The 25,415-nt window shown below is 39.0% G+C and overlaps 1 protein-coding gene across 7 annotated transcripts in view; it reads left to right on the forward strand.

The window, feature by feature from the left end:
- ARHGAP18 (Rho GTPase activating protein 18) overlaps positions 1 to 21,664 on the forward strand; it is a 66,543-nt gene extending 44,879 nt beyond the window's left edge. For 2 of the 7 annotated variants that reach the window (XM_082050123.1, XM_082050125.1), the window contains 8 exons: positions 1,807 to 1,884; positions 4,273 to 4,432; positions 6,837 to 6,919; positions 8,131 to 8,337; positions 9,167 to 9,313; positions 14,887 to 15,011; positions 16,511 to 16,572; positions 19,175 to 21,662. In XM_082050123.1, the coding sequence (XP_081906249.1) occupies positions 1,807 to 1,884; positions 4,273 to 4,432; positions 6,837 to 6,919; positions 8,131 to 8,337; positions 9,167 to 9,313; positions 14,887 to 15,011; positions 16,511 to 16,572; positions 19,175 to 19,266 (954 nt within the window). In that variant the 3' untranslated portion in view covers positions 19,267 to 21,662. Of the gene's footprint in view, positions 1 to 1,806; positions 1,885 to 4,272; positions 4,433 to 6,836; positions 6,920 to 8,130; positions 8,338 to 9,166; positions 9,314 to 14,886; positions 15,012 to 16,510; positions 16,573 to 19,174 lie in introns of all 7 variants that reach the window. The other 5 variants (XR_014183819.1, XR_014183818.1, XM_082050124.1 and 2 more) reach the window with 5 other exon arrangements.
- The last annotated feature ends 3,751 nt before the right edge of the window (positions 21,665 to 25,415 follow it).

The following is a 25,415-nucleotide window of genomic DNA, read 5'->3' on the forward strand; positions in this document are numbered from 1 at the left end:
TTTTTCAAGAAACTGAAAACTCACTCTCTCAAAACACTGTGTCATTCATGCCAGAAATTAATTCCTCAGGATTATAAAAATACATTTCTGGGAAAGATGCTACCAGGAAATAAAGAAATCAAATCACAAAAAAGTGATTGATCACTGTGCTGTTCTAGCAACACAGTAAGCAAGTTCTTCAGGAAGAAAATTATACATAAAAATTTCTAGCTCATGGATGTGATTTGTTTTGTAAGGTACCAACATCATTTGGAATACAGTTTTTCTTTAAATAAGAATATGAAAATAGAAAGTTTTCCATCTCTTCTACCTGTTCTCAACAGCATGTGCTTTCCAAGAATAGGAGATCTATATAAGTGCAAGAAAGAACATCTTTGTGCATACTGCTTTTTAAATGTACCTTGGCTGTCACTAACATGAAACAAAATATTTTAGTAAAATACAGATAGTTTTTATTTCATTGAGGAATTGCAGTTAAAAATAATGACATAATCTAGCCTAGGAATTTTCCACATGGAAAATCTGAGGGTAATACCATTACATGTATCTCCAACAGAAGTTTCTGCTGATAATAATTCAGATCTCTGGCCTGCTAATGACACCACGCAAAGCAGCCCTGGTAGAGATGACAAGGGGATTTTCCACAGACAGGCAGGAGTTCTGATGGTGGCCAGTGGCCACCTCTCACTGCCTGCCAAGGGGCCACTTGTGAGTGAGCGTGTGCAGAGGAGCTGTGGCCACCGGCAGTGGCACCAGACCTTGTCTCCTCGCAGATGTGGTGATGGTGGCAAATCACACAGTCACAAATCCCACAACGTCTGTGTGTCTTGGCAGATGGGAGTGGCAGCCGCTGCTCTGGTGGAAGCTGGGTATGGGGAGACTTGGATGTGGCCATTGAGCACTTTTTTTCTTTTTCTGTTTTCTAACCTTGTGGATTTTTCTGTCTGATCTTGTTTTTATGGCATTTATCAGGTGCATAAATACACTGGTAGGTAAACCCCCTTCAATTTCTGTGACTAGAGAAAACACAACTGTGTTGCATAATTCTTCTTACTCAAGAGCTGGCACAGGAAGGTGTGTGACAAAGGCACTGCCCTAGTTAAACACTGTGAGAACCATTTGTGCTAAATGATGATGTCATCAGCTTTTGACGTTTACAAATTTCTTTTGAGTACTTTTAGATCCATCCTTCAGTGGATACTTCTAGTCATATCTTTTAGAGAAACAGAATTTATGATATGTGTTTAAAGTACTTTTATGGAATTTCTACTAATTGATGTCTAAGCCCTATGTAGGATGCAAACTCTGGAGCTTGTTAGGAGAATGCTGAAGCTTGCTTAAAGCCTAAAAGTACTTAGATATTCTCTGGTAAAGTTGTAAAAAAGAGTATTTGTGAGACAGTCAGTACTCTATCTCTAGTGTTACTTTAATTGATTCAGAGACATTTTAACAAGAGTAGTCATTGGGGTTTACTTTTGAAGACAGAGTAATTTTGCAAAAAATCTGCTTCGGTTTCTGAAGGAGGTCTAAAAAAATACAGTTTTCTTTTTTTAATGAAACAGACAAATTCTCCTTTAATAATGTTCATAAAACAGATAAGAGCCATATTAAAGAGGTTTTTTTTCTATACCTACAGCAACTGTAATCCATTTGTATTCATAAACTGTGTGTTTGCTTGTTACATATGTGCATGCACAAATACATGAATACACGCATACATACATAAAAGCTCCATTATATCAGAACTATCTACCAGTAATTTTTAATTGGCATCTTCATTCATGCAATTTGCTTTGTGTTTGCCAGCTGATTGCCCAGATAGAAGAGGCAACTCTGGAAACAGAAGGACTTCTTAGAATACCAGGAGTTGCAACAAGGATAAAGGTAAAACAGATTCTCATCATCCACAAAATCTTACCTGTGCTTGCTGATTTTATGTTGTTGTGGAAATATATTTTAATCTCAGGTTGTTATGAAAATTTTCAAAATCAGAAGGCAAAATCTCTTTACAAGGAAAAGTGAGTTATATTAGCCCGGAAGCTGTTGTTTTCATCCAAGGTAGTTCTGGGGAGAAGACTGGAGTTAAGAGTTTGAAGAAGAGTCAAGGCTACGTTTCAAATTCACTTCTGCCAAAATCTCATTAATTCTTGGCACAAGCTTTCTAGCCTTTTGCATTTTCCCTGAAGCAGTGTAAGCATTTGAACAGTCTTTCTGCCCCAGGAGGAAGCTTTTCTCTGGCATTGTGAGCCTGTTTTAATAGCTGGACTTAACCTGTGTTACAGAGCAAGGCAGCCAGCATGGCCTGAAGAACCTCTCACATTTATTTTTATGAACAGCAATATAACTACTCAGCTCACTAAGCACAGTCTTGTTAGGCACATCTGTACTCACCGACACTTTGCAGAGCGAGTGCCAATTGCATGCAGACTCTTCCCTGGTATTTGCCTTAATGCAGGAAACTGAATACACAGTATAATTCATGCCAAGAGTCAATGTGTTAAAAAGATGTCCGAACTGGCCTTAAATTCTAAACAGAAAGGACTATTTAAGTGGATTCAGCTGTTTGAAGACATCTGCCAGCCTCTGTTGTGTAGAACTAAGTCCTGCAGCTGGTTCATTAGAAACAAATGAAAGAGGGGAATATTATGGAAATTGGCTTTGTTTTTTTACCAGTAACTAAGATATTATTTTTTTTACAGTTTTCCTCCATTCTTTATTTTCTGCTTTTCATCAGTTCTCTATACTGGAATGGTTTTTGAGTTATTTTGTTTATTTGTTTATTCTTTGAGTTTATCAGTGTAATACAATTTTGGAGGCAGAGGTTCATTTACCATTTGACTTTCATTAATTTTTACCTATTCATTTGTAGGAGCTGCTTCTTTGAATTAAGCGATTGTTTTGTTAGCAAAGATGTTAAGTTCCTTTATTTGTGCCAATAGAAAACTTTATAGAAAACCAAATAATTTAGCATACTAAAGGACTGATGTTTTCTCTTAAGTTTCTTAAACTTTTTTTCCCATAGAAAATATTTTCCTTGTGGTTTAGTTTTATAGAAAGGCACAGATTATCTTATGAAAAAATATTTTGCTATCTTACTCTGTAGATTTTTAGAGTTAATTAAAAAAAGGCATTGCATATCTGCAATACCCCATAGTTAGATACATTTACTTTAAAATCTAAGCATGGGTCCATTAGGATATGTAGTTGGCATTTCTGCCCTTGCCTCTCAGACAAAACAATTCATCTTATAGAGTTGTTTAATACTACATTTGCCACAGTGATTTGGTCTGAATGTGTATGGAGAAACTGATGACACTCAGGGAGAATTTTCATCTGTATTTCTAAAGCTTGCCTTTGTTGATGAGCAGGAAGTCATACCCACTTGACTTTAGACATCTGAGGTAGGCTCTTTACACCTTTGAATCCCCTATGTAATCTGTGGAGACAGAAGATCTCTCTAGGGGACAGTTGAGAACATGCAGCTTTTATATCAACCTAAGTGTCCACCATTTTCTTTGGAAATAGACCCATTTTCCATTTGGACAAAGTTAAATTTAATGAGAACAGTATCTTAAAAATGTATCTAGTATCCACTATCCAATGCGTCTTTCTTGTCCAGATAGATAAAGCCATATTTTTCTATAGCGCTTTCCGTCACTTCATCTCACAGACTTTACAAAACAAGCCAGTGTCTCTGTCCTCATTTTCTGCCTGGGAGAGCTGAAGCAAGAAGGGACGGACTTGAGAGAGGTGCCACTGGCCCTATACTGGGGCCACTTCCCTCTCTGCCGGATTGGGAGATAAATGAAGTGGCTGCAAGGCCGGGACCGATGCTTAACAGGAGACCAAGACGACTCAGTCTTTTCAGCGAATTTCCATTTGTACATCTCTGGAAGCACAGTAATAGTACTGCCATGGGAGCAGGGCAGGTACATGGTGATGTCTGCTGCCAACAGTATCCCACAGTAACTCTTACATGAATGAATATGTCTGATTCTTATAGTATATTCCATATGGCCTTGAGGCAGGCCCGTAGGTTTTCTTCCTGTATGATTTGGCCATCTATGCCTATTACTATGTGTTTTCTTTCAATACTTCTGATCCCAAATTTATCTTTTTGTAGCAAAAGATCAGCAGCTGGAGTTAAGCGATATTTCAGGTGTCCCATTTTTTTACCCCTTTCAAAGTATGGAAAGTATTGCTGTGTGTATAATACGTGACTTCCAGCAGCCAAGTGTTATTGGTGCTCTCTCTCTATCTACTCTCTTTCAGAGTCTTTGCCAAGAACTGGAAGCAAAATTCTATGAAGGGACTTTCAACTGGGAAAATGTGAAGCAACACGATGCAGCAAGTCTTTTAAAACTCTTTATCCGCGAACTGCCTCAGCCACTCCTCACTGTAGAATATCTCAAAGCTTTCCAAGATGTACAGAGTGAGTAGTGTCCTTTCTGTCTCAGCTGCAAAGAATAGGTACCAGTGCAGAGAAGTGCCTCTTTGCTGTAGCAGTATTTTCGCTAATAATATTCGAAACTGAAAATCAAGTTGAATAACAACAATATGACTTCTCCTGAGAAAAGACTGGGCGTATTTTTGTTAATGTACAAATAACAGCTTTTGTAGAACTTATTTTTTAATAGTTTACACATAAAATGAAAGCACACTGCCTCTTTCTGATAAGATGTTGCAGATACTCGTTATAAGCTATAGATGGGTTATAAGGAAATTGTGTATGATGGTATCAGTTTATAAACAATATTTGCTTCAAAAGAAAATAACAGCAAAGATCTAATATTTCTGCAGAAAATCTAACAAATGGTAATTTATACTGTTTAGGGTATTTTTAACAATTTACAATAGGAGAATCAGATCAGAATTGTCAGAACTGCTCATCATCCCAGATCCCTTGAGATCAGCAAGAGCCTGTCAAAATGTCTTCCTTGCCAACTGGTCACCAAGACAGCAAATATACCAGCTGTAATTGAAAGAGAGCGGCTCGGTGATAATGAATCAGGAGTAAGAGCCCACATACATTAACTCCTCATGCAGCACAGGAGTGCAAGTTTCAGAAAAATCTGTTTCCACAGACAGGCAGATAGACAAATATTCTTAAAAACCATGGGCTGTATCAGTCTGCGGGTTGTGTGCCGCCTTTCAAGGCAATTAAGTTGGTGGGAGTAGGGGGCTGGTGCTTGGGCCTGCTACATGGTGTTGCTGATTTTGCAGTGCTGAGGGGCAAGTTAAAGCTGCCAGAATGCTTTCAAATGGTGCTGGCAGCAAACAGCTCCTTAGGGTTGTTCCACTTTCCGGATACTGATTGGAGCCAGGAGGGTTTCTGTTTCCCGCTCCTGAGCTGTCTGAAGGCTTATGTGGTTTTACTTGCCTAGAAAATACTCAGGTGCCAGGGTCCAAAGCACTTTCTACATTGAGCCAAAGGATTTGATGCAAAACAGACATAGCACTTCATAACCTCCTGTTGTTTAAATTGTCTGCTTGTCTTGTTGGTTACATGTAATAACAATAGGTTATAGAGAAAAGGGGCCATCTTTGTGACTAATCAAAATTCAGTCATTATTTAGGTGAACAGACAGAAAACCTTAAGTAATGAATTTTATTTGGTTTGTAATCGTATTTTTGCTTACTTTCCTAGGAAAAGGTTGATTGTCATGGCTTTTTGAGCATTGTGACATGGTGTTTTGCAACTAAATTTAAGCTTTACTTTTAATGTATGGCTTTCTAGAGCAGATAGATAAACTATACAGGCATTTAAAACATGTAAGTAGTGATAACAGTGTATCACTCATTTAGTCAGATCCTTATTTTTTATAATGGTAGAAAGTAGTCAGAAAGGTTTGTGTTTTTTTTTTTTATTTCATCAATTAACCTTTTTCTTGGTGGTATCTCCCAAACTGATTTGAATGAAACATATATGAAATAACAGTTCAGTTGGAATGCCAGCAGGGTGCACAAGAACAGCCCTGTTGAATTTTGAGATAGTGTGATAAAACTACATCACGTGGGTATCTCCTTCTTCACTTGTTTTTATGTATGGTCTGATTCATTAGGAATCTGCTGAGAAGACTTGCCAGAGCATGTCCTCTAAAGCATGACAGGAGGAAACTTACCACAAGTGACAAATGTGAGCGTTGGGGCTTTCTGCTGCTCAGCAGTGCCAGGACGTAGGAGCTCTTGTAGCAGGTGGAGGAGTGCAGGGCTGCACTCACCCTGCATCTTGGGTGAATGATGCACCACTGAGCAATTGGGTAAAAGGCAGAATCAACAGCACTCTTCTTTAACTATAGCTTGCCATGATTGGTACAGTGCTCACTGCTGTAGATATCTGTTAAGCTTCTCTGCTCTTGGCTTTATCCCCACTGGTTTGCCATTGCAGCAGCTGCTGCTTATGTTGCTGGAGACCTGCCTGATTCAGCAACACGTGATATTGATTCTGCGTGGGTGACTTGGGAGACTGTGCAACTGTTCAGGCAATCAGAGAAACTGTGAAAGCAGTATTGAATATGCCCTTTCATATGCTGGGGCACAGGCTCAAAAAAGGAGGAACTGACTGTTTCTTCTTGTAACATTGCAAAATAAAGAATCACAAGGCATTTGGAAAATACTGCCAGAAGACTGCTGAGTCATACAGCAACTGAATCCTAAAAGAACATTTGGAAATGAGTATCAGAAAGCAAGGATCTGCCAGTCCTTTGTCATACGATGACAATTAGCCATGTGTATGCATTCAGCATTTTGCAAGAGATTTCCACTTTGGAATCATGCCTTTTGAAGAGGACAAATGACAATTTTAAAATACTGAGGTTCTTGTGCTTCACTGGCAGATCTTCCAACGAGGAAACAGCAACTACAAGCTTTGAATCTTTTGGTTCTCCTTCTACCTGAAGCAAACAGAGACACTCTGAAGGTTAGAATTGCTAATACTTTTTTCCTGCACAGATATCTTGTCTGTTTCTGTGAATCCACTGTAATGAATACTATCTTTTAACATTTTTTTCTGTTCAAAGTTAATGCTGAAACTAGTGATTCTTTGTTTTTTCATATTTCAGAGAACTTCAGGGGAAAAAAAAAAAGGCACCTTAGTACCCGAATTCCTCCCAAATGACTTCTAAGAATGACTTGAAATTTTTCCAGGAGATTGCAATAATAATCTCTTACAAGTTTTACTCTCTCGCCTTTTTTTTTTTTCTTTTCCCAGAAGTCATCATTTCCAGTTCAGAAAATAAACAGTGTTAGAATACTGTGGATGAGAGTTTGCTTTTATGAAATGGGTTTTGCTCTTAATTTTTATTCCCCACTTTTCTCTGTGCTGTTTGTTTCTACTTGCAATAAGCTAGAAATTTACACTTCCTATTGATATGTGCAGCACATTAGGTGGAGTCTTCCAATTTGGGCTTGTTCTTTTGTAACAAAGCTGTTCATCTTTTTCAGAATATGCTTACTATTAAAATTGCTACAATCAAAAATGAATTTGCAGGATTTGTATAGGATGCAGAACATCCTCTATTACATGCAAAAAAAACCCCTGTTAGGTGTTATTGTTTAAACATTTCTTTTTGAGTTTATTTAATGTGTGGAAGCAGTCAGTAGGGCTCCTGAGTTGAGTTACACATGTCTGGAATTGAATTAATTGAAGATTGGCAGTTTCTGACTGGGTACCTGTCATTCACAATGCGGTGGTTTACTCATGAATTGCTTACCTTACAGAACTAGCCCCTCCATGTCTCCATAGCCGTGACAGCTGGCAATATTGTGTTCACCTTCAATTTAAGAAAAGCAACAGCAGTGTTTTTAAAAGCATCTGTGGGATGCTACTTATGCACCTACATAACGAGGGTTTTGAAAAAAAAATCTTACTGTGCAGGGCTTCAAAGTCACTTGAATGCTTTTGAAAATGTTATCCACAAAAATAACTAGAATTATTTACTTCAGTTCTTAAAGGAAACAAAAATTGCGTTACACTCCTGTGAATAAACATATCCACACTTCTGGTATTGATTGTTTTTAATGTGGTTTTATTAGGGATGAAGAGCTTTTTTCAGTAAATGTGTAACATCATCTTTCAGTCGTAACTTTTTCATGTGCAGAATTGAGCTCTAAGTTCTGCTCTTATTTCAGGTACTGCTTGAATTCCTCCAAAGGGTAATTGATCATCGAGAGAAAAATAAAATGACGTTAAAGAATGTTGCGATGGTGATGGCCCCAAACCTTTTCACGTTTCATGGGTTGGGCTCAAAGACTATTGAACAAAGCGAGTTTGTTATGGCAGCTGGAACAGCAAATGTCATGCGTTTTATGATTCAATACCAAAAACTGCTCTGGACAGTAAGTGTATTCTCCAAGTGGGGGTGGAAATAATAAATTTTGCAAACAAGGCATCTGAACAAAGAAGTAATGTGAATTATTTCCGTGATTTAGAGAAAGATCAGCCCCATCCAGCTGGGTTCTTGCTCATAGGTCACTCTTATGGGAGCAAAACGGGATCCTTGTATCTTATAGAAGAATTAAGCTCTGATGGTCGGAGTTTTTATATTGTATGTACCATATGTGAACTCAAAACTAAGTCCTTGAGGAATCTTTGTATTTGGCCTATCAGTATGCATTGTTATGAGGAATTTATTCTTTTATGCTTAGAGATATTTACAGGAAACGTGGTGTTTTAGTCCATTTCCCTTTTGGATCGAACTTGATATTATATGAAACATGTTTTGACAAAACGTGAAGTTGTGTCATGGTCTTAAGCAAAGCTCTAACTTAGACAGACTGGAGAAGTTCGGGCTTTGTTGTCCATCAGCAACTTTAAACCGTTTTGACCTTTGCTGCATGTGAGGGAACGCTATTATCACCATCACACAGACTAAGTGGTGAGTGAATGATTTTGGATGAGGAAAATAAAAACACTGCATGATTCTACCTCTCTTCCTCTGAGAGCTTACTGAATGGAATATAACATTGCAAATGGAGTGGGGTTTAAATGGTTTCACAGCTTTATATTACTGGAATCTTTAATTATTGCTGGAAATAAATACTATTTTTTTTTGAGTTCTACCTGACAATCTGTCAATTTCCAAAATGTTGATAAATTAGTTACTTAAGGAAATTATGTAGATGTTCATACTTATATACTAATGAAAATACATTTATATTCATCTAGATTCCTAAGTTCATTGTTAACCAAGTGAGAAAACAAAACACTGAAAGCCAGAAGAAGGAGAAAAAGGACAAAGCTATGAAGAAACTTCTGAAAAAGATGGCATATGACCGGGAAAAGCATGAGAAACAGGAGAAGACCCCTAATGATGTAAGGAAACATACCACTAATAAGACAATAATCCCTAGTGAAAAAGTGCAAATACCAGGGGTGATATCTACATTTATTTAACTGAGAATTTTGATAGGTATCAAGTTAATATAGGTTTCATAGTTCATGAGTTACCAGCAGGACACATTTAGAGGGTTGGGTGGGTTGGTTGGTTGTTTTCCCAGATTTTTCAAAATATTTATATTTGGAAAAATTATATCCCACAGGTTAGTTCAGTTTGGGTGTCTGAAACACAAGTACCCTAGGTCTGTGTCTGTAGAGGAAGCAAGTGTTGTGACAACACTCATTATTACTGCACCAGGTTTAGATGCATTGCTGCACAATGAAGTCACAGCAGACCATGTGTTTACTTAAAAAATAAATATCTAGATTTCACTATTAGATATTTAATAGTGTTTGGAAACAAAGACAGCATTTAATCCTTCTTCCTCCACTACTGCACTCTTTGCTTCAATTAATGTGTAACCATTCCTTGTAAAGTGGAGCATGTCAGAGCATGCACAACCTGCCCACCCCAAGAAACCCCAAAGGGTAAAATAAATATAAAAAACTCATAAACTGCTTCTTATGCAGCTGCTGTCCAAGTGTCTACTCCCAATTTACTACGGTATATATAATCTACAGTTTCGTATCTCTCCATTTGGTAATTGACTTCTGCCAGACCCACCACTGATGTCAGGGCATAAGTTTCAGTGTAACCTTCTTCACACACTCTTTAACAAAAACAAGTAAAATCCCATGGCATTATAGTACTATTTTTTTTCTGTACTTTACAGGTATTTTAACCGAACTGTTCCCACTGCCATGGAAACTTTTCAAAACTATATCTCATGTACCTTGAAATTGCTTATTATTTACAATTTCACTGAAGTTAGTAATTATAAGTCTTTGAAGCTCATTAGCCTATACAGTATGGTATCTTAATTAGAATGCATTTAAAATACATTATTCCAAAGTTACTTTAGATACATAAACATGTAACCCCAAATATCTGTATCCCAAAAACATAATGAGTACGTATCGGATGTAGTTGGTATGAAAATACTACCTTGTGGGTTGAAGTAATATTGAAGATTCTGGTGAATTAGAGACATCTTGTGGTAGCTTGCAAAAGTGCATTGGTTTCAATGGTCTGTTTTTCTTACCAAGTACATGTGTGGAAAACTGTTACAAAAAGGGGTTGTCATATTCTAATAAAGGCATTTTTTAAGCAATAAAGCAAAAAAATAGAATATGGCAAACGAATATGCTATAATGTCCCTCAAATCTGCCTTGTAAGTATGCCTTTTTTTTTTTTTTAATGTGCAAAAAGCTGGATCCTTTGGACAACTGCATCTGATATCTGCTGGATACATATTTCAGTGTTCCTGCCTCATTTTATGTGCAGTATTTAATATATCTCTTAATGTCCAAAATTAATTAATTCTCCATACATCACTTTGCCTTGCTTTCATATCTATCTGTATGAAGGAATTTGTATACAGAATGAGGACTTGCAATTTTAGAATAAAGGAAAGTAAATGCTGACATTTGTTTTACACTGTAAGAAAGGGATTCTTTGACTACAGCTCAGTTTGATGAGATTACACTTAATGCTGCCATCCTCTGTTCAACAGAGGAATAACAGCAAATACACTGAAATAGGCAAATGCTGTTGAAACTTCAGGTATTGAATTTCTTTGTAATTCAGTGCTGTTGGTCTTTTAGAGTAAAATATGCCTTTTTAATCCACTGGGGAGTTAGGGTTGAAATCTCATGTAATACCGAAGTGTAAATGTAAAGTTACTCCTTAAGAGTTTTCTTTAAGCCCTAGAAATCTGTGGAGATTTCCTTCAAAATTAGGTGGTACAGTTTTTCACAAATCCTTCATGCTTATTTGAAGCATTCAGTAATTTGGGTGCCTGAGAACATATTACTCTTAAAATCATATTCCCAAATTGATAAGTCTTCATTTTGAATGACAGTCTTATACATTTTTCCAAGCAAATACTTGTCCCATTCTTTAAGGAGAAGGAATTGATTTTTCTTTTTCCCCAATTTTCAATTTATACTGCCTTAATTTGAAATTGAGGTGATTTACCTGTACAGTTCCTGAACTGCATTCCACTATTAGATAGCAAGTAAGCCAGCCAGATTTGTGGTGATTCCCCACTCCAGTGAAGACTGTTTAAAAGTTCTGAGAGTTAATTATCTTGCATGCAGCTGAACAAAAGCTAAGTAAAAGTTGCTATTTTCTACCGTATGCTGTGGCATGCCACGTGATGAAACATAGATGGACAGAGCTTGAGTCACTTCCATGCTCTTCAGAAATATGTAAATATCTGCATTCTTAATGGCAGTCAACTCATTTGGATAAAATTTCATCTTATCTCTGATAAGGGCTCTCTATCAGATTTCTCCTTTAAAGATAGAGGTTAAATAGCATTTACTGTAAACTTTGGGCAAGATCTCTGCACAGCGCTGAGAGTGGTCAATGTTAGAGGGCTCATGAGGGTTAATTGAGAGAGAATAATAGTAGAGGGCTTGTGAGGGTTAATTGCTCTTTGGGATACTGATGCATACCTGCGTCTCCAAGTCTGTGTTAGGGATTAAGTCTTTGTGGTGTTGTTGGAGTGCATAATGCTCTAGCTAGGGAAACAAAGATGCCCTCAGGACTGGAAATTTACCTACTAGCACAGTCACGTTTATACCCTCTGTTATTGTATTCCTCCGTATGTTGCAGTTGTTCCAAAAACAGTCACGTTAGCAGTACAATGCAATGCTGTTGGGCTTATCTAACAGGCTAAAATAACCATTGCGTTTTATAGTCCTTCAGTTTACATAAACTTTTTGAATTTTCACAGTATAACATTACTGACTCTTGCCGAATTTATCTACTGCATTGCCAGATTATTTACTAAAGAATTGCTACCTGCTAAGTCATTTGTCTTTATGTCATTTTACAGTTTTTTGTCCCAAATTAAGTGCAACACTTTGCAGTTCAAAGAGAACAACTACATCTCCTTTTTTTCAGACTTTATCTTGCATGTAGCAAGATCCTTTGGAATTCCAGTCTTGTTCTTCATAATGTTCATCCCATTCCTGCCTGGTATCATTCTCACATTTCATGAATATACATTATATTCCATCATCTGAGTCGTTAGTGAAAATACTGCATAGTCACTTTGTTCCTCTCTTCATCTAGTCAGATGAATATTTGTGTCATGCAAAATGGAACAGGAGAATCTGGAAGAGACCCACCCCAGATCCTATAGCCAAGCAGCTGCAGTTCTTTTGTGACATACAGATTCAAGTCCCTCTGAAAAGAAGGGGTTTGAAGGAAGACAAATACCTCACAGGCAACTGCTGTGCCTGCTGCAGACTGAATGTGGGCCAGTGTATAGTCCATCAACTAAGGATGTATTTGTCTCCAGGTTTTTAAAGTGTCAAAGTGCCTAACTTAGCCAGAGGTTTCAGCGTTGCAAACCTCATCCCGAGAGAGCCTGTGGGACAGGAGGGGAGACTCGCAAGCCAAGTAGTGGTGACCCACCCTTCAGCATATTGTCAATCACCTTATAGGTACTCGGCTTGCATGTTGTGATGTGGAGCCCTAACTTGGATGTTTTGAACTGTGTTGTGCAGAAAACAGATCCTCTGTGACTCTGCTCCTAGACATTTTATGGCCACATTTCTTTCTCACTGACTTGCACAGTGAATGGGCTAGAGGATGCTCAGTATCTGTTCTCTTATATAGTTGAGGACCATGAACATATTGTGCAGCTGAGCATGAGTTCTTCTGTATATGCAGGTGGTGGAAGTGGCAAAATGGACTCATTAGCTGAGTTAATGATTCTGTCTGAATAAACAAAGTAATTATTCTGTTTGATCTGTGAGTGTAATGTTACAGCTCTGTGGACATTCCTTGTTCCTTCTCTTGTACACTCAAAGCAGGCGAGTTTTTAAATAATTTATCGTATGTCCATTGTATAGAAAAAACCCATAACAGGGTAGATAACACTAGCTGAAGGTTGGAAAAAAAAACATTAAAGTCAACTGAGATAAAATGTTACAGAATTTTATAGAAAAATTAAAACCAATTTAAATTTACCATGTTGAAAGACAAGTTAGGGACATATGTAAATAACTATTTCATCCTCAAAAGTTTCCTTTCCTTTTGCCAGGATCACAATGGTTTTGAAAGAGACAAAAGATGTTTAAGCAGGTGTTAACTTCCTAGCCGACGGCTACAGACATTGTTTCCATAGGTGGAGACTTAAAAGAAAATTTTTTACAAATTTAGGGATAAATTTAGGGAGTTGCTCTTTGGTAACAATTGTAGCCTTATGAATTTTTGATTCCACAATTACTCTGAAGCAAATTCTCAATTTGGTGATCTTAGTGCTTTAGGCATGAATAGTTACTATGTCTAGTATTTTTTAAATCAATAAATAAAAAGACTGGATATAGAAGGATTATTTGAGTAAAATTACCATAGCTCATCAGTTGTGCTATAATGAGCCTTTAGCTTTCTCAGGAAGCTGTGCTTCTGATTCTGCTCACTTTTATACTTGTTCTATATTCGTTTAACTCAGATGGTTTCAGAGAAGCTATCCTGGATTCACAGGTGCCCAGATTTGTTCATTGATTATGGAGGTAGAAGTGTTCAGCCATAAAATTGCAGTAAATGTAGGGATAAAATAAGAGCATGAATTGCCATAACCAACCTTGACTGCTGAGACTCTTACATTTCATATCAAAATGAGTACATTTGGGTAAAAGGTAATGTAATATGAATAGCCAAATTACCTCAAGATTTCCAGGAACAGAAATTAGGACCTTATTCATAAATACATTAATCCTTTTGTAACTTCACATGTCGTGTACTGCAAGTTGAAAAGAAAAACTGTCCTTTGGAGCCTTTCTTCTCTGTAACTAATATGATCGATATTCGTCACCTAGGATTTTTGGGTTGAAATAAAATAAAAATCCATTACGTAGCTATACCTGCAGTTTGACTAGCTGAATACATTCTGGAGAATGAAAAATAGGGAGAAAAAGCCATTTTAAAATGAAATTATATTTGGAAAGAGGGATCACTTAAAGTGGACTTACCTATGAATACTTTGTGATTTCTTTTTTTGGCATGAAATTCAGATTAAATGAATCTGGAAAGGTTTCTTCTGGAAGTTTTAGTGGGGGGTGGTGCAGGGAGGTTGCCCGGATTTCATGTGTGCAGCAAGTCTTTTCTGTATCAGTCTCATATGCTTCTTATCACGCTGAAGTGTGTTCTTAATATAGCAGTAATTGTTATTCTTAACATCTTTGAAAAATAATTAAACACTACTGTTCTTTTGTTCCGAAGTTCTCCCTGCTGTTAAAAAGAGATGTGAAGGTCTGATGTAATTTACTGAATTACTGTGTAGTTATCATATTTCTGCAGTGAAGTGTAGTAGATAGCAGTTCAGTGTACTTACAGAGCACTGTACCAAGTTACTTCTGCCATACTGTGTTTTGAGGAGCGCATCAAAGCCAGCTGCAAGTTGCTTTGCTCCAACACCGTTATTGCTTTGCAGGCTGATGTTCCTCAGGGAGTGATACGGGTGCAAGCACCTCATCTTTCCAAAGTTTCCATGGCAATACAGCTGACAGAAGAACTGAAAGCCGGTGATATAGTAGCCAGGTTTCTCAGCCAGAAAAGGTACGAACGCATTTTTGTTTTGTTGTTGTTTTGGAAGAATATTATATGCATATATTTGTATGCATATATATTACATTATATCAATATATATTATATCAAGAAAAAAATTTTAAATACTTGAAATCCAGGTGACTTAATGAACTTTTGAGCCAAATTTAGCCTATTAGAATACATGCTTGAGGAATTAAGTTAGTACTTCCAATGTCATAAAGCTCATGAAGCCTTCAGGAATACATGAGTGCTGTTAGTAAAAAATTAACTGCTATTTAATCTGATGGGTCAGGAATACTTTTGCAACTTTCTGGGAAGAAGATAGAAGGGAACTTCAAGTAAATAAGTCTAGGAAACAAAGAAATGAGGAAAAGAGAAAAAAAATATTTTGTAAAAAAATGCATTTATATATAGCAGCAGTATAGGTGTTAGAATATAAATACGTGCATATGTTGTGCAGGTGGAGTGATTTAAAAGGAAATCTACATTTGAGTCATCCAAATACCTTTAGAAAGGGAGAAGTTTTAATCAAGATTTTACATTTGTCTTTATAAATATGAGGAAGTAACAAATCAGAATAGACTTAGGAAAAAAAAAAAATGAACACACGCGTGCAACCATGTATAACTATTCGTGCTAAATCAATAATGTGCTATACTAGATGAGCTTAAGAAGCTGCATTTTCCTAAATGCTGTTTTTAGAAGTTTAGACCTTGACAGAAAGCTATTTTCTGGCTGTGCCTTCACATATATTATTACAATTAAGGAGTGAGAATAATGGAATCTCTTTGTAATACAGCGACTTTATTCTTCCACTGTCTTTTTTGTTTTTACTTCTTTTAGTTGCAGCAAAATTAAAAACAGCAAGAATGTGGTTTTTCCCACCCAAACATAAGGCTTTTTTTTTCAGAAATATGAAATGTTTGAGGGCAATACTTATTTTTGTAGCAGCAGTGAAAGGAAAATGAGAGGGTAAATATCAGGCTACTTGCTAATAACAATGGAATTTTCCAAAACCCACAGTTTCTTCACATCTATCTTATTTTATCTTTTCTGTAGTATATTACTCACTTGCAGGGCTATTCATTTGCCCTAGCATGCACGGATATGCTTTTTCACTTACTATATCAGTAAATTAGTATAAAAATGAAGGGTTTATGACACGTATAGGTTTATGTTAGACATTAGGAAAAGGTTCTTCCCCCAGAGGGTGGTGGAGCACTGGCACAGGCTCCCCAGGGAGGTGTCACGGCCCCAAACCTGACAGTGTTCAAGAAAAGACTGGACAACACCCTCAGACACATGGTGTGAACTGTGGGGTTGTCCTGTGCCAGGACAGGAGTTGGACTCAATGATCCTTGTGGGTCCCTTCCAACTCAGGACATTGGTTCTATGATTCTAACTACACTGCTGATGGTAATTAGCTTAATTTTTCCTGGACATGTCTACATGGCGGGCGTACAAGCTCTTTCACAATACTGTTATTTATTGTGTTTTGTTCTTGACAGTGGAAATGTCCAAACACTAAAGAAAGAAGACGTCTTTCTTTATGAAATAGGAGGAAATATTGGTAAGAATGGCTTCTGAACAACTTATTTTGCTATTAATAGAATAGGATTCCTTGGCATGTTGTCCATTGGCTTCACTATCGTTGCATTTTTATTCATGTTCCCAGTTCTCCCTGACACTAAGGCAGACAGCTAACCTTGGGGAGAAGGAAGCAGAGGTGTTGGTGTGATCATCATATCAGTAGTATCTTCTTACCTCTCCAAGGGGATGCTCACAGCTGTAACAGATGTTCCTGGTATATAGGCACAGTGAAGAAGCACAGAAAGCTTGGATAGGAAGGTGCCTGAAGTTCATTTTACTCATCTCTTTGTATTGAGGCATAGTAAGTGATCTTACAATCCTTCATGCTCTGCATTTGAGCATTGCTTGCAGGTTCCTTTGGGGAAAAATGCTCAACCAGAAAGATGACCTAGTGATAAAATTTTCCAACAGCTTGCCTTTCCTGCTCTGTTTTCTAGACCCTCTTGATTAAAGCAAATAGCAAATGGGTAAGGTTAATGCCAAACTTTTGAACACAATTCTGAAATTTTCTTTGGTGAATGCAGAAGTATTTTTGCATTGGAGATCAGTTTCTAATCACAGTATTTTTCATATGCTCAGGAAAAAAATATAACTAGAAGGCAGTATTGGATTGGACTTACATTTACATTTTTCTTATTAACTGTGACCTCTTAAGCTTTATTTGAAGTTATAAAATTACATTAATACCCTGTACTTTTTTACTTTGCAAGTTTAAATCCTGTATGTAAATTGCTACTTCCAGCAATTTTTCTTTTTACTTAATCACTATTTTAAATCAATTACTTTTGTGTGCGTGTGTCTAAATCAAGTGACGTAAAGTAAATTAAAAATAACACTTTTCTATATTCTGTACAACAGATATGTTTTAGTGTTTTTACTAAGTCTGATGGCAAAAAAGAAGTTACTAAGAGAGCTGGATGCTCTCTTATATAATGTATCATATGTTCCCTTGCATTTCCAATATGTACAGACATTTGTAAGACTTTTTTTAAAGGAAAGAAGTATATTTTTCTTTTACAGAGATTTGGTCACTGTAGAAAAAAGTTTTTGTAACAGAATTGCAGTGAAATTGAAACGTCTTACTATCACTTTAAACGTGACAGAAATAGTATGGATCTCAGAGAAAATACATTACTAGTTGCAGGTTTGTTTTGTTATGAAATAGGATAGAAAGCTTAGATGTTTCTTCTGTCTAAATACTTCCAAACAATTTCAACTTTAATCAGCCCTTACAAATACTCACTTGAGATAAGATAAACTCCATTACTATAACCTGCTATACATGTTTAAGTAAACTAGCTGTCCTGATCTTTGCTATTCTTTTTCTGCCCAATGTGACTGACTCACGTAGAGGGACCCCAAAAGCAAGAAGACTCGACAGGCTCAAGGGACACTCATGTGCTTACACTTATGCTCATAATTGCAGCGTGCACAATGCTCTGATCCTGTCCCCTGGCAGATGGAGGTGCTGAAGTCTCCAGATGTTTACTTAGTACTGCATAGAGCTTCAGGGCACCGAATAGGACTTCTGTCATTGCTTTGTGACCAGGACTGGGTAGGGACATGGCAAACCACTGTCTCTGTGCTCTCACTGCCTGAACACACTGCACTGTGTGTGGGAGAGGGCCGAGTTCAGCAGTGTGGGCAGTACAGGTCATGTAGGTTGGGATAAAAATCCTGGAGGGAAGACAGGCTGCCACCTGGCAAGGAGAGTGGATGAAGAATGAGCAGATGGAGACCGAGCCTGGTTGAACAGGAGTCTTGCCTTCTCCCCTGCTCTGCACAGGGCACCCAAAGAGCTGGCAGACAAACCCAGCTGCAGCATCCTACCTCTGCTCACCTCCTGCTTCAGGAGCACAGGGGCTTGAAATGTCTGGCTGGCACACAAACTATCTACCCCAACCACTTGGCACGGTGGAGTGGGAGAGGGGCTCTGCTGTAGGGCTGCAAATGCATGAGATAATGCTTTGCCTGTTGGGGAACAGGAAGAGCATGCAGATCTTGATGGATCAGCATATGCTATTTTCATCATCGCTACTAGACATAAATTAATTGCTTGTAACACACCAAGAACTCTGTACTGCTGTTCCCTCCTAGAGCAGTGACCTTTACAAGTGCTGTGCAGAGCTGCTGACCAAGAGGAGCAGGATAGGGAGTAAACCTTCTTAGCGAGGACAAACCTTGCTGAAACTTTCCATTTAAGAGTGGGAAAATAACCTGTAATTTTAATGGGCTTCTATGTAAATGTGAACCATAAGAGGACCAGGGCATTGCTCCTTTCCTAAACCTTTGCAGAGGGGAGCTCCCATGTGCATGATCTGTGTGAAAAATCTGACCTAGAACATACCACAGAGGTGACACAGCCCCTACGCTTCTTCCTCCTTCCTCTGTCCCCCTCCCTCCCCAAGACAGATAGGAAGGGCGAGAACACTTCTAGGTTTTAGCTGTGTTGTCCTTTGGTTTTGTCCCTTTGCACACAAAGGGCTCAAAAACCTAAACTGAGGAAAGCAATGACAGGAACTTTGAAAATTGTTTCTTTGGTTTTTGATACTGATGTAACCATGTATCTCTTCTGTTTCTAGGAGAACGCTGCCTTGATGGTGATACCTACATGAAGGACTTGCACCAGCTCAACCCAAACGCTGAGTGGGTTATAAAATCTAAGCAGAGCTAAGCTCACAACTAATGGCAAATGAACAACTTGTGGACTTACTTTGTAAGGCTGAATGTTTCAAAGGGATAATGTGTCCTTTCAGCATTCAACTGTTATACATATTAATAGAACTTTATCCAGTTTTTAAAAAAAAAAAAAAAAAAGTGATGGAAGCCCAATAGCGATTACCAATAAATTTTCAGTTTTACTCACAGCAACATTTTGGGTATAGCACAGTTTTCCCACTCATATTTGAAATGAGAATAACTACCTTAAATATTTTAATGGCACTAATCTACCTCCCATCTGGTAAGTCTTATTTCAGAAAAATTTATTTTTCAAACAGATGTTTAACCTCTTTATATTAGAGATCTACAATCTGTTTGTGTAGAGTTGTGTTCATATAGGTCTGTACAGTGCTAGTACACAGGAGAACCAAATCCTGATGAGCACTTCTGAATGATACAGTATTAAAAATACCTAAAACCAGTCATATGAATTTCCCAGGTGTGAATTTCACAGGAAAAAAAAAAACCAAACCTGCAATGCAATATATTTTGTCTTTGGAAGTCCTAATTTTGTTCACTTTCTAGGTAAGGTTTGATGAAAACTGTTGAAAAACAACTGTGAAAATGCTTTCTATGCAGCTTTTTTGCTAGGTCTTTAAAATATTTTTTTATTCTTATTCCAGTTTATTGTATTCTTGAGATTATTTAAAAAAAAAAGAGGAAAAAAAAAAAAAAAGGACCATGTGACAAGGTGAGTCATTTTTGTAGCTCACCACTCTTGGCAGCGTCCTTTCTGGAATATTGTCAAGCACTGGAAAGACCTTTTGGTTCTTCAGCAATGAGATGCAGCTGTGTTACTTATACTGGTTTTGGGTTTTTTGGACATCTGATAGATTGCATTTTGTGAACTGCCAAAACCTGCCACTCACTAGCACAATAAAAACTTTCAGGAAGAATAAAATAACTATAGAGGGAAACTGTAGTTTGAATTCCACAGGTAGCAAACCCCCAAACCTTTCACACCAAATCAGTGGAAAAGTCTACTGTGGAGTTCACATGGGTTTTTTGGTGTTATCTATCATCAGCTTTATGTCTGGTCTGTCCTGGTTGAGGCTGGAAATGATGAGGCTGATAGATGCTGTCTAAACCACTTCAAAAATTAATAGTCCAGTGGTGAACTATTGCAAATACTTCTCTTTGCAGGGCAGGACTGAAAGCTCCCTGTGGACTTCACTGATAATGAATTATAATCTGACGTGGCTTGTTGCAGCACAAAGAGCTGTGGGCAGTGGCTCTGGAGCCTCAGTCCCACAGCAACACTTTGGGCTTCACCAATTTGTGTACTGCTTTGCAATTGATATGTAAACTAGCTCAGCCGTGCTTAAGCGCTCACACCTGTGTGCTGACTACCTGAAATAACTACTGTGAAATTATATCCTTGGGATGAAATATTTTCTTTCTGTGCACACACAGAATTATATTGACCTCGTAAGGAATATTCTACATACAATCAAGGACTGAATGACATTCTTTTATGTGATCAAAGCTGATTAAAGGAATAAAGGGTCTTTCTGCTGAGCTTTGGATACAGGCCCTGACTATGTTGTTCCCAAAGTAACCACTGGAACTCTCCATTTTATATTTAAGCAGTGAAACAGAACTCTGAAAGGTCATAGAAGAATTAGACATCTACTGGTTCTATTTGTTATCCACAGCATATGAACAATTTTGGGGGGGCAAGTATTTATTGTTTTTTTGAAGTCAAAGGCTGCCTTCATATGGAAAGGAAGCACTGAACGCTTCTCAGATGCAGGATGAATACCACAGGAAATTGTTCTAATGTGACTGTGCTCCCCTCGAAGCTCTGTCTCGTTGGGTACCCCTGGGTGATTTAGCACTGTGCCACTATGGGTGAGCCCTGTGAGACAAATCACTTCTGTCAGTAGAACAAACCACACTCCCTGTTCTTTAAGTCTAAGCAGTAGAGTAGAAAAACAGTACAATGCTTAGGTAAATATTTATGAATCTAATGTAATAAATGTAAGGTTTTTTTGTCATGTAATACAAAAATGATGTGCATTTTCATAATACATTATAGTTCTGTAAAAATTTGCTTGTTACTGGAACTCTAGATGTTATTTTAATCAGGAGCAAAGTGCAGATGATAGGAACAGCTGTACAGTTTCAGTGTAAAATTACAACCACCCTGTGGCTATGATCTCTTAAATAACTGTGTTTCTGGTTTAGTGCCATTATCTTTTTTTAATTTAAAAAGCTCTTTTGTAATTAAATGTTGTTTTTTTCTGACTTCTTTTCTCATTTGAATTCTTATATTTGTATGTAAAATACACACAACTGACACAAGCAGTGATTATTTTTTAATTTCACACTTTGTAGATAGTTTGTAGTTTTGTGGGTGAAAAGGAGACATTGATTAAGTTAGAAACAGTCTTGCAAAATCAATGCCTGCTGGAAAAGGAGATACTGGTTAGAAGTTTAAAACATTGATGCAATCACAGCGCACCTTCGCTAAATCCGTAATATAACCCTTTTTTGGGTATACACGAGGGAACATCATTCCTCTCAGCATTTATTGAAAATACTGGCTCTTAATTGCTCATAATTAAAGAATTCAATTAGGGCACAAGGAGGAAGTCCAAAACGCATTCAGGTAAGCTGATAAAAATCTTTTATAATTAAGAAGACAACACTGCTTGGGTTCCTTATTTGGGGCAATTTGGCAGCTGGACATTGTTTAGCTGATGACTTGGGAAAACACATCCACAGGTTTGGGTTCTTTTTACCCAGCTGACAGATTAATTGATTCAACACTTAGTGCGCAACCCTGTGCCGGCAGAGCGGCGGGAATGCATCCGGTGCAGCAGGACCGGGATGGGGGAAGGAAGGAGTGGGGCAGCACGCCTGGATGTTATGGAACATGTAAGGTTGGGTTTATGCTCAAAATCATCCTCAAATGTATATTGGGGGCAGGGGGAAGGGTGTGCAGTGCTTGCGTGGGCTGTTGACACCTTTCTCGTGCTGCCTGCCCTCTTCAAAGAGTTTGTGCTCATTTTCCATAGCTTCCTGTACTGCCCCAGCTTGTGTGAAGCAGATGTACCATCCCTGGATAGCCACAGGTTCTGGGAAGAAAGCTGTCGTCTCGTGTTGCAGCTCCACAGGCAGCATGTGTGAGTGTGTTGGTGAGGTTTCACGAAGGCGGGAGGGAGGAGGAGGATCCTCCCCCTCAAGGCCAGGCTGGATGGGGCTCTGAGCAACTGGATCTAGTTGAAGATGTCCCTGCGCATTGCAGGGGAGTTGGACTAGATGACCCTTGAAGGTCCCTTCCAACCCAAACCATTCTATGATTCCGTTGGTCTATGATTCTACAAATGGGTCTGCATGGATGGACGCATTGGCTGAGTTTCCTTCAGGCCTTTCAGTACCCAGTGGCATGACTGAGAAGAATTCAGGGGCTAAGGAGATGTATTTTTATCCAGTGAGCACAGATAGAGAAGGAAACATTTGAGAAAGGCCTCCTAGAAACTTTTTCCATTATTTCTTTGTCAGATATTCCTTTTAAAACTAATGGAACTGTCCAATCAAATACATTCTTTTAGTAAGAGTTAAATGGCAGCAGAAAGCTAACTTGGCAAAATATTTGCTAAATGAATTACTTCCTCTGTATCACGCTTAAATATATCTGAGGATTAGACCTCTATTGTGCTATTTTTAAAAGGTTGCAACCACTCAAAATGAATAAAATGAATACATGGTTACATCAATGTTTACAATAATTATTTTTTTATGTAAAGCAATGCTTATAGGATCTTCAAACCACTGTTTGTGTGCACACAGACCACATCTGAGGCAGGTAGGTAATTATTCCCATTTAACAGCTGGGAAAAGTGTTTATAAATGGCTTGCTTGCGGCTAGAAGGGGTGGGATCAATCTGATTTGTAGAAACCAAATATAATCATCCAAAAATTGTTTTAAAAATCTGCCATATTGCCAATAACAGAGTATGGCAATCACAAATCTGACTTCAGGGGACTGTTTTAATAAATACAATACTGTGGGTTTTAGCCTGGTTTCCAAAGAAAAGGTGTCTGGGCTAATCTCGCTGCCTATATGTGTCTTCCCCTAATTACTTTTGCTTCTCTTGGCAGACTTCAGTCATTTTTGGCAGATGGGGTGGGGGGAGGGAATGTCTCAAAAATAATTAAGTTTCCACGAGCTTCAGAAAATAAGGTACTTGGGAGACAGAGGCAGTACAAGTCTGTTGATCACAGTATCACAGTATGTTTGGGATTGGAAGGGACCTCAAAAGATCATCTAGTCCAATCCCCCTGCTGGAGCAGGAAAGAGAAGACCACAGCATCAACTCAGCCTTTATTGAGGCACCAGAACAAGTGTGGGAGAGGGAACCTGTGCATGCTGTGACCATGGAGGGAGGCTGTGCTTGGAGCTCACAAGCCAGCCGTCGGGAACTGGCATCAGGTGTTTGGATGCCAGTGAAAGCACCTGCTCGTGTTGCCTGCTGACTTGATGTGGGTGATTGTTGCTGAAGCTGCTGCACTTCTCCTGGGCCGGCTTTTGTGACGCAGCTTCTCCACAACTTATGGTTAGTATGACTCATCCCCATGCCCTCTCTGTGGACTAAACAACTAAGTGAGCATCTTCCCAGCCTGAGCTGTATCTGCAGTTAATGGTGTTCACAGGGGCTAGGAGGTGGGTAGTGGTACATCTGCTCTCTCTGCTTGTAGGTCTGCTGGAAATTACCTTCATCCTGAAAAAAAGATCAGATCTAAAATTGGTCAGTACCCAGGGACACCCTTCACATACAGGTTTTAAACTCTAGTGGGAATGTAACTTGCTGTTCAGATCTTCTGTTCCAAATCACATGGAGGTGTTGGTGGTGGTGTTGGTGGTGGTGGTGGTGTTGGTGGTGGTGGTGGTGGTGGTTCAAAATCCCTGCAGATGTTGCCATTGATTAGTCCCTTTTGGGATGATTGAAAGGATCCTTCATTCTTCCTGTGGCACTGTAAGACCAGTAAGTAGCACTCATGCACACTGAGAGCTGAAGTCTCCATACCTCACCTGCCACATGAGCTTTGCCCTCTGTGTTAGCATGACATTCCCTAATGCATCACTCTTGAAAATGCCTGGGTTTGGTGGAGCTGGCTCGGTTCCCGTGGGCATCCCGACCACATGCTGCCTCACTAGATCGGGTCCTGCAGGTCAGTCAGTTCTGTGCTTTTTTTTTTCCCCCACGGGATTTCACGTGCCCTCAGAGCAGTGAAGCTGCCACCTGGTTATTACCTGAACGTGTGTGTGCTCTCTGCTGTAACTCATCGCCAGTTTAGGAGAAGCGGAGGTTCGGCCCTTCAGTGCCCACGCATTTATCTCCCTGTCAGACAGCCGCCCCTCTGCGTGTGAAATCTCCGCACCCTGCCACGGGTGGCCTGACCTCGCTGTCCTGGCTCCACCGGGACCTGCCGCAGCTGCGGTACTTCCTGGCTCTTTCTCCCGCGGCGGCAGGTGGCGGTGCTGCACTGTGCTGGACCGGACCGGGCCGTGCTGAACCGGGCCGAACGGTGCCGGCCCGGCCGCCCGCCCCGGCCCGGCCGCCGCCGCGGAACTGCGCGCCCCTGGGTACAGGCGGGGAGGTCACTACCCCCTGCCAAATGCGGGCTGGCAGAACGTGGGAGCCGCGAAATGGAGTATGGACGTCTCATAATGTCTGCTCCCCTTTCCTACTCCCCCTTTTTTCCCCAATATAAATAAATCAGTGTATTTTGGAGAAGGTGAGAATTTAAAATATTATATAGTGCTCTAACTATACACATCAGATCTGTACTAGTGTGCCCCTGTCTGCTTTCATCTGTGCATCCTGTCAGCTGCACTGACAGCTCTTTGGCTTCCTGAAGTCATGTATACAATTTAATGTCTTTTTTGCACACCCGTGGCTAGTCACACAGTGCATAACTTTATTTATCTGAGATGGTGCATCAGGCAGGTACAACTTCAGCATCAAGTTGTGTCAGCACAGTGATGCTGTGAGGATAGAAAGCTTTGCATAGCAGAAAATCGCAAGCTTGCATGAGTTACTGGAGTGTCCCTTGTGGGTTATCAACATGAAGATACATGACTCGCTCCAAATG

Source organism: Streptopelia decaocto (genome assembly GCF_964273445.1).
Source record: "Streptopelia decaocto genome assembly, chromosome: 3".
Classification (NCBI taxonomy): Eukaryota; Metazoa; Chordata; class Aves; order Columbiformes; family Columbidae; genus Streptopelia; species Streptopelia decaocto.